This window comes from Amblyomma mixtum, chromosome 7, assembly GCF_055824585.1.
Source record: "Amblyomma mixtum isolate Tamu chromosome 7, ASM5582458v1, whole genome shotgun sequence".
Lineage (NCBI taxonomy): Eukaryota > Metazoa > Arthropoda > Arachnida > Ixodida > Ixodidae > Amblyomma > Amblyomma mixtum.
In genome coordinates, this window is record NC_143018.1 from 18,159,246 (window position 1) to 18,176,778 (window position 17,533).

The 17,533-nt window shown below is 46.7% G+C and overlaps 2 protein-coding genes across 5 annotated transcripts in view; one reads left to right on the forward strand and one right to left on the reverse strand.

The window, feature by feature from the left end:
- Positions 1-13,349, forward strand: part of LOC149335129 (uncharacterized) — a 38,178-nt gene extending 24,829 nt beyond the window's left edge. For 2 of the 4 annotated variants that reach the window (XM_089553749.1, XM_089553748.1), the window contains 13 exons: positions 586-625; positions 1,282-1,323; positions 1,472-1,524; positions 2,380-2,407; positions 3,408-3,512; positions 5,137-5,204; positions 5,588-5,768; positions 7,467-7,539; positions 8,569-8,718; positions 9,209-9,310; positions 11,093-11,171; positions 12,457-12,545; positions 13,187-13,349. In XM_089553749.1, coding sequence (XP_089409875.1) covers positions 586-625; positions 1,282-1,323; positions 1,472-1,524; positions 2,380-2,407; positions 3,408-3,512; positions 5,137-5,204; positions 5,588-5,768; positions 7,467-7,539; positions 8,569-8,718; positions 9,209-9,310; positions 11,093-11,171; positions 12,457-12,545; positions 13,187-13,237 — 1,061 coding nt within the window. In that variant the 3' untranslated portion in view covers positions 13,238-13,349. The remainder of the gene's footprint in view (positions 1-585; positions 626-1,281; positions 1,324-1,471; positions 1,525-2,379; positions 2,408-3,407; positions 3,513-5,136; positions 5,205-5,587; positions 5,769-7,466; positions 7,540-8,568; positions 8,719-9,208; positions 9,311-11,092; positions 11,172-12,456; positions 12,546-13,186) is intronic. The other 2 variants (XM_089553746.1, XM_089553747.1) reach the window with 2 other exon arrangements.
- Positions 13,350-15,757: 2,408 nt separating this feature from the next.
- On the reverse strand, positions 15,758-16,986 carry LOC149335130 (protein FAM135A-like). The gene is made up of 3 exons (XM_089553750.1): positions 16,878-16,986; positions 16,247-16,363; positions 15,758-15,954 (listed from the first exon to the last, which is right to left on the reverse strand). Exons 1-3 carry the CDS (start codon positions 16,984-16,986, stop codon positions 15,758-15,760), a joined length of 423 nt encoding a protein of 140 aa, XP_089409876.1.
- Positions 16,987-17,533: the final 547 nt, after the last annotated feature.

A 17,533-nucleotide genomic window follows, 5' to 3' on the forward strand; every position in this document is an offset into this window, starting at 1 on the left:
CATAAAATCATCTTAGTCAAAAACGAGGAGCATTATAACTTTAATAGGTCTGCTTATTTGTACGTGGCTAATATAACTAGTCAAGAGCAACCGAGGTCAACAAAATCCCATCCGGTGTTTTCATAAAACTGCTTAATTATATCCCCTGCAGAGCATTACTTACGCCCCCCATACACGGCGAGTGAACTGCTACTAGAATGGAAAACCCACAAGTTGTAGCGCCACCCGTGACAGCAAAATAAAGTGCTCAAAGTGCAAATTCGGTACGTTAAAATTCACGCACCAATACTGGCATTACATTCTATTACGGTTAGCGCAGGTCCTCACATAAAAAAGAAGTCACAGGAACATCTAATTTCATTATGTGTTGGTAGTACGGTAGTATCAGTAGCTGTTAATGCCATTACTGGATCACTTCCTGTCTAGTGACGTCACTTTTTTTCAGCCAATGGGCGAATTTTATGAGCGATGACGCATTTTGGATACATGGGAACTTATAATGCTATCGAAGTAAAATGTCTGCACCGTGAAACCATACACAGATATATTTCCTTTTTTTCTTTTTTCTTCGTCAACCCACTGCAGCGCCCATCCAATGGGAAAGAAGCCAGAGCCTGGACAGGGGGTAAGCTCGAAAACGGCGCCTGTTCAGCCTGCCACTCGAAACCGTGTGCTCTGTTGCCGCGACTAGAATTGGAACTGCAAATCTTGCGTTCACAAACTATCACTACTAAATTGAAAAGAATGAGTGATGTATGCTTATAAGGTAACGTCCTCGTACGCGTTTCAGCATGATGCGGCGTGCTGAGTGAAAAAAAAAAACAGTATTGTTCCTCTGTGATAGGGAATTCTTTGTGGGTGATACTTCGATTGTTCTTCGGGCATTTATGCTTGTGGATCTCGACGCTTAATTCTCGCTGTGAACTGAAATATTCCTGTCTGACGCAGTGTGAACGGCAGCTACATATAAACTGTTTAAACGTAGAAGGTGAAAAAGACAATCCTAACAGGAAGCAAAAAGGCGTATGCCTTTTTTAGGGTTAGGGTTGGACTCTTACTAAAGAAATTCTAAACAAATAAATTATGAATGTACTTATAGATCAAACACAGCATCGAAAAAATTGGGCATCGCTTCGTGTCGACTTTACGAGGTATATTATTCGACTCGTCGTTACAACGAGGAAAAGTGACCGCTAATGAGCACGCTTAGCAGGCAGAAGGGCGTAGCACAACTTCTTGACATTTTTCCTTATTAATCATTCGTATATTTCTGTTTTTCAGCTTGAAAGGTGCCTCACAGTCAGATCCATCCCTACAGCTAAGGTAAGAAGTAACTGTCACTGACAAATCACAACCGTCGAATGTTTTCTGTTTTCTAGTTCTAGCCTAAGCATTAACTGCTCATATGAGAGCCTAGATGTGTAATAGGTCTTGATACTATAGTCAACGCATTAACTTTGCTGTTGTGCAGGAAAGGAGGATCACAACCGACGCAGCTGGACGCGGGAGCAGCATTGCTAACGGGTCTGAATTCTTTGCCATTGTTATCTTCGCGGTACTTTCTTGTTTGGTTCGGTTTGGTTTATGGGTTTTAACGTCCCAAAGCGACTAAGGCTATGAGGGACGCCGTAGTGGAGGGCTCCGGAAATTTCGACCACCTGGGGTTCTTTAACGTGCACTGACATCGCACAGCACACGGGCCTCTAGAATTTCTCCTCTAATGAAATTCGACCGCCGTGGCCGGGATCGAACCCGCGTCTTTCAGGTCAGCAGCCGAGCACCATAACCACTGAGCCACCGCGGCGGCGGTACTTTCTTTTTTGAATGGCTATTCTTAAAATGCAGAAGGAATCCGTTACGATAAGTAAAAAAAAAAAAGAGATACTGTCGATATAAGCTAACAGATGAGGATGGTCCAATGTTAAGGGGAAATCCGCCAAGGTAGAGGTAAGTCCCCCGGACCAGGAAGAAGTTTTCTTCAAATATGAAGTTTGTGTAAAAGCTGTTTACTTTCCTTTCTAGCCATATGGCTGTGCTTAGATAGATGCTAATGAGAAATTACTGCCCTTTTAGAAGAAGTAGCTGTTACAAATGCAGTCGTACCCGGGGCTGGCGAATAACTCGGAATAAGGAATCGTTATTATGATGAAGAATTGATGAATTTGTATGCTTCATCCAGTTTACGACATTTCTATGTCATGCAGACTTCAACGAGCCTGCACAAATAAGTAATCTGTCTCTTTAGTGGATAAGTGACCAGAAATGAAATGTTATGTTTTGGATCTAATATAACGCTCATCCGATGTTGCTTCATTTCAACGATTGCATATGATGAAACAACGGTGCTGCTATGCTTTCTTTATATTCTCGCCTACACAGCCGGCTCCGAGCGACGCCCTGACGGAAGGTGAGCGTGGGCGCCAAGCCATCTCATTTTTCTTTTCGTATCCGCTCGATATTACGTATCCGCTTGATATTACGAATTTAATGCTGTTTAAAGTTATTAGTGATGGAATTTTACGGAGACTTCTTTTGCAGCATCTACAGTGAAAGCTAGAGCGAATAGAGCGGGTGATAATAGACTCTTCTCTTTCAGAAAAGCTATGCAGCGCGTCTGCTGTGAAGTTCTGTTTTATTTACCGCAGTTTCTGGGGTACAATCCGCACGCAAATTGTATTCTGCTGGGCCCAATTTAAGCTCAAAATTTTTGCTAGATTGTTCACATCCTGTACATAGTCTGCTGGGGTTAGGTGTGCATTCCGTGCGTAAAACTCTTGACAAAGTAAAAGCAGACTTGACAAAGAACGCTTTCCAAGATTGGATGAACCGCTACAGGCTTCTGCGTATGTTCATATTCTTCTAAATCGAGATAGCGTTAGTGCTAGTAAGCGCGGGTGCAACCAGTCAGTCATCCGATGGCAACAGAAGCACAGCGGAAGTATCACAAAACTTCTCTGGAGAATCGCGTTTGGCAGTTCGTATTGTATTTGCCCCACTGAAACAAAAAAAAAGAAGGCTACTGCGTAGTTCTTGCCTATGGATAGCTCGCCAAGTGCTAAATTTCAACTTCAAGATGCATATAAACCGCATACTGTACACCGGAGATTGCAGTACAGTGGCGTCGCCGTTGGTTTAGGATGTGAGACTGTGTGTATGTGAAGTCACTCAGTACGCTAACGAAAGGTGCTGAATTTATACCATAGTGTGAATGTCTGACCGATTTTTTTTTTTCTGATAACAGACACTCGAGCTTTACTTTCTTTTTCGAATGAATGCCATTGCCTCTTAGTAATTATTTAGTTGGGATATAGAGCACCGCCTTTTCTTTCCCTCATACTGTGTAGTTCTTATTCAAGTTCCCGCCATTGTTTTTTTTTAAATATTTTTTACCCGTCCCGCTCTCTCAGCGTCACAAGGTCGACCACGAAGCAGGAGGCCTACCTCAAGGAGCTCGAGGCACAGATAAAGGAAAAGCAGGAGCGGATGCTGCAGGAGAAGCTGGAGGAGGCCCGGTGAGTGGGGAGTCCCTGAGGGGAAGCAAACGAGCAATTACGGGATGCTGCAAGAGCGCCTGTACGCACCCACAAAAAATGAAATTAGTGGACGCCTAGGCACTTCCCAGCCTGGTTGGGCTAAACCACGAGGATCTCGCCGGGGGCGCCAAGCACGACCTAGCAGGGCCGCACATGCTGCACAGATGAATCTAAACTGATTAGTCGTGATCACGTTTCACGTCTCGACGTTTGAATTTGGCTCGCGCCGCTTTTTCGCGGAGCGCCCGCGAGGCCTCCGAGGGCGCCACTGTGCCTGCTAAATTTAGCGGCGGAACTCTGGAGCAGCTGTACGTGCTGTAGACCAGGGGCACCGGTCCAAACGTTACGGCACACCCGGCGCACATCATCTTCACGAGCCGACGAGCTCCTTCAGCTATTGCTAAGCTAATGATAAAAAAACGAATACTTCAAATATTAGACATCACACCATTAGAATTTGTATGGTTTGGTTTGGTTTATGGAGTTTAATGTCCCAAAGCGACTCAGGCAATGAGGGACAGCGTAGTAGAGGACTCCCGAAATTCGGACCACCTGGGGTTCTTTAACGTGCACTGACATCGCGTAATAAACGGGCCTCTAGCATTTCGCCTCCATCGAAATGCGACCGCGGCGGCCGGGATCGAACCCGCGTCCTTCGGGTCAGCAGCCGAGTACCATAACCACTGAGCCACCGTGGCGGGTCATTAGAACTTGTTGGTAACATAGTGGTACCGTTTTACAGGCTTGTTTCAAGAATGGCTTTGCTCCTAAACCAGCTTCATTAGCATCGTCATCGTAATCACCATCACGTTCACTGTGACAAAGCGAGCCAATGACAATGACGCGGACAGGCGCCTCCCCCCTCTCCACTTTTTCGCCGACTGATGCTCTTTTCAAGAACGCATCCCTCAAAAGACGTGCCTTGCAAGGAAGAGCTGAAGATCGCAGGAAATGCTGTCAAATTTAGGAACTGTAAATATAATCAGCAAGGCAAGTTTTCTGTTTGTTTTGCTTCTTCTTTAGCACTTGCGCTATTATCCATTCGAAAAATAGCGTCTTTCCAATTCTGCGAACTGAACGCATTCAGTTCGCAGTTAAAGTGCTTCCTTTATAGACAAAATGTCTAACATTACCGGATCTCTTAGCTTCAGAATCTGACGGTTACCTGCGTGCATAACCATCCTCGAGACTCCGAGCGAACGACACGCTGCAAACCGACATTATCGTAACGACAACAGTCCCAATGCGCTGTGAAAGAACAGCCGCTTGGATTAAAAAAAAGGTATACACCGTTTGTTCTTTAGACTGGGTTAAAGGAAGGCCTTGCGAGTCTTGTGGAAAATAAGAAAAAATCAAAAGCAAACCGAAATGAAAAAAAAAATGAAATAAAGAACAGTGTCCATACCTGCGAAGTGACATGCAAAGGGACACCAGGTCACTGAAGGGACCCACTGACACTGTCGCGTCATACCCTTAGGCTTAGTTTAAGAGTCCCCCGAATTTTTCGGTGAATAGTCTAGATAACACAACCGTTCTCTATTGCCCGTGGATTGTTTCTTTTGTGACATATACTTTGGAAATGGTTATTCTTTCCTCTTTTCAGGCTTGACCGGAAGTGCATAGAGGAGTACCAGGACCCGTGGGGCAGAGACCTGACTACAGCATTTGCAGGTCAGAAAACAGGTTGTTATTTGCCTGCAGCCTTGTTTTTTCCCTGTTCTCTCTATTCGAACGGTCTATCGTTATTCAATCTGGCTTAATGAGCTAATAATTAATGTTCGACGCAACACACCTGTACGTACTGCCTGGAAAAGCTCCTGGCTAAAAACTCTGACTGGACGGCGTTTTTTATTAGCTGAGTGATTTTTCGGAGGCTACAAAGCGTTTCTTACAGGCAAGCTCATTCAAGTGAGTTATAGATGACAGCCATTACGTTTAGATGATAAACCATTTTCCGCCTTGTGCTGTGTTGTTCTTCCTTTGTCCCGTGTCTAGCGCTGTTTTACTTACTTATGCGTTCTTGTACTGATGCTTTCCTTCCCTGGCTTCGGCAGGCGGCAAGCGGCCCCGCTTCCTCGGAGACCTGGTACAGCCGGTGCAGACGTCGAGCGACATCATGCCCTCCAAGGCGCGCTCGGAGTCTAACCTGTTCGGCGACCCGCGCCGGCAACGAGAAGTGGCCATGCTGGTGCCCCACCTGCACCTGCTCCTTGCGCGCAGGGGGGACGGACTCTTGTGAGTGCGCCACTTCGTGTGCGTGTGCTACGTGGGCACGTATACCTCTAGCTGGTACAAGGGATTGTGTACTATAAGCGATTAGTGTACGCCACATTGCTCAGCGCATTAGCAACGCACTTAGTTCACTGGAAGCGACTTCAGTGACTCCACAACAAGAACAGGACCAGATAACCCAAGTAGCTGACAGCCTGCAGAAGGTGGATTGTTTTTCTTCGACAGACTACCACAGCGCTATGGAACACCGACACAAGAAGACACGCAAGACAGGACCGGTCCTGTCCTGTCCTGTCGTGTCTTGTGTCGGTGTTCCATAGCGCTGTGGTAGTCTGTCGACAAAAAACAATGAAACAATTAGCCCAAGCCAAAATCCTCATTGAAGGCGCATGTTCGACTGTTTCATTTGGTTCTCATCGCCAAAGCTTGACTCCCTGGCCAGTGAGTTCACAGGGCTCCAGATGTATAGGTCTGTGCTTCTGCTGCCATCCTTTGTCTGTGAGCGCGGAATGGCGATAGCGCAGGCGGATCCGGAGGAGCAGATGTCCTTACTTTCTTGCTTCGTGTTTTTTTCCCACTGGACAAAATGCACGACGTGTTGGATTCTGTGCGAAATAACACTCTGTGCTGGGTATTCGGAATAGTGTGTTTTGATTCCAGTAACAAAATATGCGCTCTTACATCGCATTGAAGCGAGCAACAAACATACTCGACCGGGAGCCCAACACAAATAAAATCGATCTGCTGTTCCAAATCGAATGCCTAGTTGACCGCAGCACAGACACGTAGGTGGTTCACGAAGCCACAGACACTTGCGTAAGGTTTGTGCACCTTGAACTTAGGTTGAAGATGTTCAGTTTTGCTTGCAGGAATGGGAACCTCTAGCAAACCATTTAACCATTTCATTTCGTACTTGCACCAACCATTATTTGCGCTAATCCGCTCGGAGCAGTCATGCAATCCAAATCCGCTTATTTAGCCGCTACCCTTCAACACAAGTGCGGCCTTGAAACAGTGACAGGAATGACTGCAGCCACTGCAAACCTTTTCCGATGACTAGTCATACAAACGTTTAGGAACGTTCATAAACACTGTTGAGAAAGAGGCCCTGGTCTGCACTGAAAAATCATGTCGACTAAATTTTCCGTTGAAAAAATGCAATTTTGGGTTGGGTTGACTTAAATGTTGTCCTATATTAAAAAATTATTTCAAGCTCTGCGCTTTCATTCAGCCCAAGTACACTGTCGATGAATTCACTCTTGATGTGTGCAGTTAAATTGGACAGTTTTGCGTGCCTTAAACGTTGCTAACTAATATAGTTCGGCCTATCGGAATTAGCTCGTTCTTGTCTAGCCTTCTTCATGCTGTGGGCTACCTGTTTCCTTCTTTCTTCCTTCCAGCTCTCAGCTGTCTTGCGCGTCTAAGCATGCCCCCGTAAACATTCTTTGACTATGGCTGCTGTCTGCGCTGACACTATCTAATAAGAACGCGCACCAAGCAGTAGGCAAAAAACTTCGCGTCGTTGTTCATGATTGCGAGACTGACGACTGAGAATTTTTATGCTTGGTGATGTCCAACAGATTTATTTCAAATGTCGACGGATTGTTTGAAATAAGCGCTCGGATTTATAGGCCATTGGAGCAGTTGGCAAATTCTCAAAAAGTTGTATTGCGCTCATGGCGACTGCGTCGTGTCACGCAGCATCAGGCCCAGCAGGAAGCTCGTTCGCAATGTCCTGCCTCCAAGCCTATACCGCAAGGAACTGCAGAAACAGGTAAGGCGTTTAATTTGCTCACCCCACACCCCGGGGATTAAGGACAAAAATATTGTTTGTAGAAATATCTTTTTTTTTTCTTATAAGTGCAATCCTCTTACTCTGATGTCACTTCTTTATCAGTCACCTACAATGATAATTGCAAGCTGAGCTGTCACGTGCTTTTAGGGCAACAGTCGCGCAGTTGTCCCTATTGTAGCTGAGGCGCTATTCTAGATGGCGCTTTTTTTTTTTTAAGCGAGGCTAGGATGCCTTCATGCTAGCGAACCCGTTGGTCAAACTGAATATCGGAGCACTATCAGTGACACCGTGCCCTGTATTGTTGGAAGCGTTAAGACGCACATTCCTTTTTTCCCCCTGAAAGTCCTAGCCTTCAGTTGCCGTCAGCGTTTATGGTTTATGGGGGTTTAACGTCCCAAAGTGACTCACGCTATGAGGGACGCCGTAGTGGAGGGCTCCAGAAATTTCGACCACCTGGGGTTCCTTAACGTACGCTGACATCGCGCAGTACACGGGCCTCCAGAATTTCTCCTCCATCGAAATTCGACTGAAGCAGCCGGGATCGAACCCGAGTCTTTCGGGTCAGCAGCCGAGCGCCATAACCACTGAACCAACGCGCCGGCTTAGACGTGCCTGCCTATGGGCGCAGTTAAGTGATAGAATGGATTAAACCAATTCTTTCAGAATCTTGTACTTTTGCATCTTCCGTAATAGTACCATGCCTGTTCCATTTGCTCTCCTGAGTCCCTGTTCTTTTGTCTGTTTTTCTTGCATCATATCCTACAGATTTTGATGACGATGATAATAAGGATGACTAACTTCGGAGTTTCACTTTCGTTTTATCCTGCTCATATTTTTTTCACTGGAAAGTCCAAGCTTCTTTTTCATCCGTCTCTTTTTCAACGACTAAAGAGTATAGCAAGGAGCAGCTCAGACTTTCGAAGTATATTTTCCCGGCCGAGGTTTCCGTCTACTACCGTGTATCTTGCGGTACTGAGCCTATCTGTTTCCCTCGCCCTGGCACTGAAGCAGATCGAGGAGAAGCAGCAGCGTCTGGAGGATCAGCGCCGGCGGGACCAGGAGGAGGAGGAGAAGCTCGATCGGCGTGTTCAGCAGCAGCAGCTCAAGATGTACCAGGAGTACCAGGAGGAGCGGAAAAGGCACCGGCCCAAGGAACAGGTGGGGTATAGCCTCCCCTACTGTACCTTTTGGGAGGCACCGAAAAGCCCTGCAGTTAATTTCCCGAGGGGCGGAGGGGCTGCATTATGTATGTTCCTTTGTTGATGGAGCGTTGTGATGGCTCGAAGAAAGTCCGTGCTGCCATTGTGGTCGCCCTGGATCTATCTTTCATTACACTGCGACGATCATGTATTATCTCTTTCCTTGTAATGACGTTCATGACTGGCTGCATGTTCGTGGCCCTTATAGAGCGCGAACGTCTGCTAACTGTCAGAAACACATCACAGCAGAATGGGTAGGAAAATGAGGGGCTCGTATTGACATACACATTAACGAAGCCAGCAATCAACCGTGACTGTTGGCTTCTTTAATGTGTATCACAGCAGAGTGCCATATTTCAACACCTAATAGCAAGAATAATGAGTATCTACTGGCCGTGCCTTGAGTACGAGGCTGCTCACAGTGCTACGCTGTTATTGTGTCACCGCAGGTCGGCAAGCGTCCTGAGCAAGTGACCAAGGGTCCCCACGACAAAGAGCGGATGATGATCGAGACGAAGCGGTCGGTGCCCCACGCAAAGCCGCAGAAAGTGGTACGCCCAAGCCCGAAGCTGTGTGTCTTGTACGGCGAGTGCTTAGAGCGTGCTGTGGACAGTTGCTCAGAAGACTCCCGCTTGGCTCTACCGCAAGTGGTCGAGGAAACAAGCATTCGTTTAGAAAAGAGGAGGTGCCAGACACCACTAGGCTTTATTAGTTCCTTTTTTCCCTTAGGTGTACCCATCCAGAAAATAACTGTTTTTTTTTTTATCAAGACTATAGTCAGCTGCGTCTTGTTATAGTTTAGGGTAAAATTAACTGAATATGACGTAGTAGAACCACCACTCGTCATTTTCGTCACCTTCATGCAACCAGTCGTTCAGCCGCTTTACCCACAGCCTCTACCGCGAGACTGGCTGTGTTTCCAGTAGAATCTGTGAACTAACTGCCTCTGCAAAGCTAATAAGCTACGTGTAAACCATACGTAACTTGTAACGTTCGACAGTGTGCTGTCAGAATACATGTTGCCCATGTAAAAACTCGATCGCGCGCTGTGTACCTCCTGTTATTTATTTTTGCACAACTCACGACAGATTTTCCATGCGACAGTTGAACTTTATTTATTTATTTGGTGCACGAAGCGAACCTTTATTATTTCCTAGTTATAATTCTGAAGCGGTGTGCCTTTCGTGTTTAATATGCGTGCATCACTGGAAAGCACCAGTCGACTGCATACTTCTCTGCACATTGCTCTTTCCTTAAACTGCGCAACAGAATCCTGAATGCAAGCAGCCCACTCCTGGGTTGGCGCATGGTGTCATTACGAATGAATAAAATAAAAGCAAATGTATTTATCGCACCAACTCCTGATGACTCGATAGTACGGCACTCTCAAGAAGTGTTTGTAGTCCATTTCTACACGCCCGTCAACAATCCGCTAGCGTAAAGTTTGCTCTCCGCGTTCTGAAAACAGCCCAATCTAGTCTCGAAAACTGGGGTATTGACTCATGCCGTGGTGGTGACGGAAAACATTTATGTATGGATACACTTAGGGAAGTTATGCATGAACTGACCCAGAGGGGGCCAGCCCTTACGAGTGCTAGGAGGAGGTCTCTAGTTCGGGACCCCAGTGGCGTCGCAAAACCTGAGAGCAAAGAAGGCAAGCTTTTTGGCACTTCTCTTACCTCACACCGAGAGAAATGATTCCTGCTGTCAAATTTACCGAGAAACAAAAGCTAGAAAAGCGCAGTCTCTCCAAATACGCCCCTCTACTGAACTGATTGTTCAGGGCAGCACGAGCGCTACCTATAGATTATAACGGGCTTTGCACTGGCCCCCGACACCGCCATTAAAATGGGTGAGGAGATGCACCAAGTTTGAGCGAGCAGATGTCTAAAATGTGGTATTAACAGAGTCACCGCATACAGCAAGCAACCCTTGGCGGTGCCCGGCCGTCATAAGACGACCCTGTTACATACAAGATACACAATCACATCTTAACAGGGCTGAATCTCTCTCAAGAATGTCAGCGAAGCCGAACTAAGGGCCCTCTCACGCTTCGCCACAGAAACCGAAATCCTCGTATTAGCATAACCCTCTCCCACACATACTTATTCCAAAAAGCAAGCCGCGGGCCACTATTTTACATTCCAAATAAGGCTTAGATCAAAGAAGAGAATTCGTGGATACTAGATCTCATCATTACCTCTGCGTGTCGACGCGATGACTGTAACACTATGGCGGAAGTTCACACTTATGTGTGGTGTGATCGTAGTAGCAACGTTTGCGACTACATGGCGATAATCGAGCAGTGACGGATAGGCTTGCCTTTCTCCCAGATGGCGCGTCCAGCGGAAGACGGCCGAAAAGCAAAGAGCGACGCCGTCGCAGACTCACGACCTCCCCGACGGAGAAGCGGTAATGCCACCTCCGATTTCTTGTATACAGTTGGGCATAGGAAAAGAACAAAATCCTCCAACAAATGTGACATGGCCACGCGAGACAAATAACCCGTGGCCTCAACTACACATGCTTTGGTGCATAGCCATTCTGTGTGACCAGGCATCTTGCTTTACAGTTCTCGCGTTGATAATCTTGATTCCTCCCCATTAAACATTCTGTACGCCCGCATTCCTTTCACCGGGGAGCTCTTTGGCGAATGAGTCTGCTCACTAGATCAGAGCAATGTGTCGTCAGAAGAATTCTGCCGCAGATTTTCACATTCATGTACGTCACATGACGCCAACTCTTCTCATTTATGCCAATGTTGGAAGGAAGGCCACGTTGCTTAGAGTCTGGCAGACAACAGCATATAGCCAAGAGGCGTGAATTGTCAATTAATTTAATGTTTGTAATCATCTTAGAAAGGAAACACATGTTTGGTGTTCTATGACAAGGTTTCGGCAGGTCAAACCACCCTGCTATGCAGTTTAAGGCATCTGGCCGCTCTTTAGGCGTAGTGCCGGCGTTGCACACAGAATCAAGTACCGGTATCTGTGACAAGAAAGCCGTCCAGATCTCGTCTTGCTGCAGCGTTGTGCGTCGTACGTAAATTATCCGTAAAACTGTGCTGATGCCCGAATGTTAGTTGCATTTTTTTCCCCTTAGAAACTCATATTTGCTACGTTCTATTCACCAGGCATTTTACGTAGGTTCGCTTCCGCTTGAATGTTTTCTGAAAGCCGTTTCGAGATATCTTGGCAGCGTGTCTTCCTGCTCGTGCTTTTTATAGTCCTATTTACAGTCTAATTTCTTTTTACATCAAGGGGAGAGCAGGAGACTTTCTTAAAGGAAGAGGTAGCGGATGTCGTAGTGTCGTAATTCAAAACTTCCGAATTCCCCTGCTGTCCTGCTATCCGGCTGTTAACCGTGGAATGGGTGCTTGCGTAGTGTGATCACGTGATGTAGGTCACGTGTTTTAGGAAGCTGGCCTGTGCAGGTCTTACAGTGAGCACTCTCAAGAGATGTGGGAAAGGAGTTGGGGTGCTTGGCGGTAAAGCTCCACTCCTGAGGAGGATCAGATCTCTGGGAGTTTTTTTCGTTTTCGTGGTCATTTGAGCTTCGCACAGCAGTGATATTCATGTGGGAAACGAAAGTTAATTGCGAGCTTTTCGAGCGCAGTGATTGCCAAACGCATGAAGAGCGCTGACTTGCCGCGGAACGCGATTGATATTCGCTTCCTTTCTGTCCTCTGAAAACGCAGAGTCGCGAGACAGGATGGCCAACAACGTGGAGCTGCTTCGACGACAGCTGGCCACGGAGCAGCAGATAAACAGAATACAGCAGATGCAGGTCGGTGCGCTCCCCGTGTAATAAGCGTGGTGATGAGTGTCCGGGAAGCATGCACTGAACTTCTCAAGTTTTATCGAAAACGGAGTGGCAATGGCAGATGGAATTCCTTTTTCAAAGCACCCATATGATTTAGGCAGGTGTCTTATACAGTCAGGAAAACTTGTTTGCCCAGTTGTCAATGACAAACATCGCGAACAAAGAGAATCGTGACTAAAGACAAATATCGTTCGTGTGATGAGTGTCCCGCATTAACGCCAAATCCATGTCGGGTCAGCAGGAAGAAATACGGACGTCTCGACAAATACTGATGAGTTATACGCACCCGATATCCACTTCAGGTTTAAACTTATGTTTATTAAGCCAGTTTTGCACAGTTTCGTCTGCATTTCACGCTTAGAACTGGTGCAATAAATCGGACCCCTTTTGAAAGAGTAATTCTTTTTTTATCTGTCTTTATGGATTGCGGCGAATCGGTAGAACCGCTGCCATTCCACACTCTCGCTTCGAGACACGCCATCAAGTCTTGAGTTTTCATAGAGCACCGCCGCTATAAAAAGAAAATGATTAAAGTAACGAACAATAAACGCTTATTCTCGAAGCTCACACGCGAGACTCCTGTTTTTTTGTTGTTTTTTTTTCAGAGAAATTACGTCGTCACCGAGGCTGGCCGCTGCGAAGACTCCGACTGCTGAGCAGATTGTTACCGCCGTCCACAAGTTGCAGAAGCGCGTGCTATTCTTGTAGACCGCAACGTTTGTTCCAAGTTGCCTCCCCCATTCAATAAAGAGACGCCCCAGACCTGTTTATCTGTCGCATGTTCCCTAATATATCCACGTGTAAACAACTAAGCGTTTGATCCGATTTTTTTTTTTTTTTTTTGCGCTTTGGACCAAAGGGCATTCGGAAAAAAGGGGAGTGAGAACGGGGAAGTTTCGCTTTCCTAACCCTTCCCTGATGAGAAATGGGGTATTTCCATTTTACTTTCTCAATGGAAATGCATTTCCATTGATTGTGCTTGCGGTTTCTGGCGGATAGTTGCTATTGCCGATGATGGCCGCCTCTGAAGAGGCGTATACCCACGAAATGGGGGCGCGGAGAGCGGTGTCTTTGTGATGTTCACTTCCTGCTCAAGGGAGCGCCGATATTAGAAGCTCATGCATTGTACCCAGGATTTCTTCTAATACTCCTACGCTCCTTAATCTTCGCCTTCCGTGGTAACTAGTTAATAGCGGGAACCCATCACTCTACATATGCGGTCATGTGCGCACCCTAGACCATGTACACAATGAACTCTGCGTGCTATTGTATCGCGGTGAGGTGCAGTCAAGATGCCAAACTATGTATGTTCCTGCTACCTGTTCCAAACAGGTAGCAGTCCCCGGGTTCCAAGCCAGCGAGCAGAAAAAGGAATGCCTCACCTCTGAGCTCGCGGGGACATATATATCTTCTCCGGCACAGAAGATATGGAGACGATGGTGGATACAGCGTGGTAGTGAACCGACTTCCAAAAGCGAAGATCCGCAGAACTAAGGGCGTATAGGCTTCAAGTCGCCGAGCTTCCCAGCAATATACCCGTTGCAGCGAGAATTTTCATACCACTTATTCATGTGACTGTCACGGCCGCAGAAGATTTGAATCCCTTCAACAAACTTATAGCCTCACCTGAAGAACTGGTTTCTGGGCAAGTTAAGGCGGTCTGCACAAACGCCATGAAGAATGTCCTCTCTGTTGAGTCGTAAGCATAACGCTTACTTTTGTGCCTACTTTTCTTTGTTTTTTTTTCTCCATATCAACAATACTATTTTGTACCGGCCCGCCGGACTTTTTGTAATTTTTATGTTTGTTTGTCATGTAGTAGGGGGCTGAGGCCCCGTCAGGCAACATTGTGCCTTTAGCCTCAGCCCCTTCTTAGGCAAATGTCTAAGCAACAAATAAAAAGAAAAGAAAAAAAGAAACGGGCAGCCTTGGGCACCCTGAACGCCGTATCGAGCTTCAGCAGCATATGGGCGCCCATTTTTCGCCAACGCAAGCACAACGGCAGCTGTGATTTCCGACATTGATGTGGACATTAAACACTGACGCACCGAAATTGCTGTAATCTAGTGTTTGCATAACTGAGAATCACCGCTTGAGATATTAGACCTGTGTGAAGGTCCTGTTTGAAGAGAACAAAATTACCGCCGCATGTAAATTTAGTATTGGAGAAGCCCCTTGTCCTCCCGTATGTATCTACGGCTTTCGCAATGCCGCAAATGTCACAGGCTTGGGCGTCAACACTGTGTGCATAAGCAGGACAACGTGTCGGCGTTGTGTCGGCTTCCACGACGGACCTACGTGCATAGTGGAAGGCCAGAAGCGCGCACTGCGATAGAACACATCAGGTAACCTTGGGGAACTGTCCAAAGTTTAAAGCAGAAATGCAAGCGCTAATGACAATGGTCAGGAATTGCTCCACGCACAAAGAGGAGGCGAATTCGGTCGTTCTCGCTGGACACGCTTATGCAAGCAGTGAACCGTCATAGTTTTCTTCAAAAGTACAGCAGATTGTGTAGGTGGAACGAAAAGTATATCGGGATGAAAGGAACTACAGGTAGATCATTACATTCCAAAGGGCGTCAGACAAGCATTGTAAGATCAGTTTGTTTCTCAAATCGAATTGCTGCCACATAAGTAACGCAATGGGATAGTATGATGATCCTATGAAAGAGCAAGCGTTCAGAGCAGGTGGAGATAGCGCGATGGTTAACCTCAGCTTCTATGCACAACTGCATATAGGCAGAAGCTGGAAACACTGTTCCAGTTTTATTGAAAACAAAAAGTAATTTTCCCTCCGTACTTATGTCTGCGGATGCAGAGCTTGAGGAGAAAGAATCGGCGTGAAAGGACTCAAAAAATTGCGCAAATAACGCACTCAATATACAGAATGGCACAGAATACAGGTCAGTGACTGCTGGGCACTCACAGCTGTGAAGGAGGGAGGGCACAGTTGACAACGTCTTCATTTCGATACAGTCGGTGAAGCCTGCAAGGTAATGAGCGCCCTCTATGCCGTGTCTTGAGCCGTCTGGTAAACAGCGAAAACAGCGAAAGAATAGAAGTCGTCTGTACATCGGCTATGGCGGGAACGCGGATCTTGGAGGCTACAGTCTTTGGTCGCCCTCCGCTATAGTATTTGTACCGGGCAGTAACTATGGCCTCCACCCGCCTCGTTTTCAGAACAGATGCCTTGCGCAGGCGACGGTGGCTATCTTCTGGACGAGTATCTCGCAGCCTAGCGGCGCAACATGCACGTTGGAGGAGATTAGGGAGGCCCGGAACGGAACGTGGACCTCCAGCCGGATCAGGTTCATATCTGGCTTATCCATAATGGGCTTGAGTATGTTCCGCAGCATCTCTCGGTACGCTACGCCTGCAACAAAAGAAAAATATCAAGGGTGCATTATTTTTCTATCTGTCGAAAGATTGCTTTTCTTCCGCTGCTCTAAAAACGTGTGATGAGCGTACAGCCGTGTACTATACTCCACTTTCATCGGATTTCCTTTAAGGTTTTCTTGAACGGTCCTAGCAGAAAGGCCAGTTATTTTTATTTTTTCATTTATTCAACAAAATTAATTGCCTGGACAGGGGGGAGTTGGTATGGTGTGCTCAGAACTTAGCACTCACGTTAATTAGGTATACCGTCAACTTGGCACTGCGTTTACCTAGAGGCGTGGTGTCCTTGGTAATGTGTCTGACGAGCTTGATGTGGGCCGAGTGCAGAGGCACGACGTAGTCATCTGAAGCGCCGAGGAGCACGATGTTCTTGAAGTGTGTCAGACCTGCGTGCCGACGTACGTGAACATTCGTGAGGACGCCGAGGAAGGTACTGTGACACGCACGGCGTGATACACGGTGTGTTTCTTATGACATGATTCGAGGTTTAACGACGCCGTGGCTCACTTTGAGAGGAACGAATTAAGATTTTTCTATTTGAAGATATATTATTATGGCGATGCCTACGTGGAAGAAGAGATACAGCTTTTCAGCACTTGAAGCGTTAAGGAAAACAGGCACTCAAGTAAAAATTGTTGCGCAGTGCAGAATTGAAGCTTTCAGTTGACTCGCATCCGCCGTTTAGTTTCACACTTTCGTTTAAGCGGAACATTTTACAAGCTAGAAGGTATGCTGTAAAAAACATAAACTAAAGGTAATCAGCATGCAGTGCATGCAGAGAATCAGCATGCTAGTCCTGGCTGTGTTTGCTATCATCCCATCTCTTACTCCTAGTAAGCGGTTCTTTACGGTACACATATAAAAAACGGACGGAAGGTAGGAACGACATGCTTAGGGTACCTGCGTGCTCGCTAAGGCGGTAGAGGTATGTCTTCCGGATGTCCGGGGCGTCGGCGAGCATCATTTGCCGCATCGAGTCGGTGTATTCGAATCGCTGGAGGTACCACATTCCTGAGTGATATGAAGAACGAAACATGTTAAAGCTAGGCTGTAAAAATGATACTGTGAACGTTATTGAACCAACACCGTGCGGCCAATTAACAAACGGCGCTTGTTGACGGGGTGCAAAGGGCATTTAGAGAAATTCTTAATAGCGGGCACGGTGTGTTACTTCTGGCAAGATAAGCATATATGTACCAGAAACAAAATGTACGCGAGCAGTTTAAAATATATCAGGAAAACTAGGGTGATGTCCCATATGTCATGAAAGCCAGAATGCCAGCAGAAAGTTCTGAAGCCGCTTAATACGAGCTTGGAAACGGCCGACACCACCACCTTGCAGGCGCGTCTGTCCGTCGGTTGTATAGCGAGAGCTCTACTCCTAGGGGTAGAGCTTCCGATTTGGATGGGGATGAGACAGTAACCTTCAATGCATCGCAAGGTCAAACCGTACTTCACTGCGTGGTGGTATGGCCCAAGCTATGCTAGTATGACCACGTGATTATGGCTATGACCCTTGGGTATCTGACCTTGACCTCTGACCTTCACATTTGATT

Excerpts from the sequence above, each read along its gene's own strand:
- LOC149335130 (XM_089553750.1), bottom strand. The coding sequence starts at position 16,986 with ATGTGGTACCTCCAGCGATTCGAATACACCGACTCGATGCGGCAAATG. Across the intron at positions 16,364-16,877 it reads CCGCCTTAGCGAGCACGCAG|GTCTGACACACTTCAAGAAC; the intron begins GTACCCTAAGCA and ends GTCGGCACGCAG. Across the intron at positions 15,955-16,246 it reads CAAGGACACCACGCCTCTAG|GCGTAGCGTACCGAGAGATG; the intron begins GTAAACGCAGTG and ends CTTTTGTTGCAG.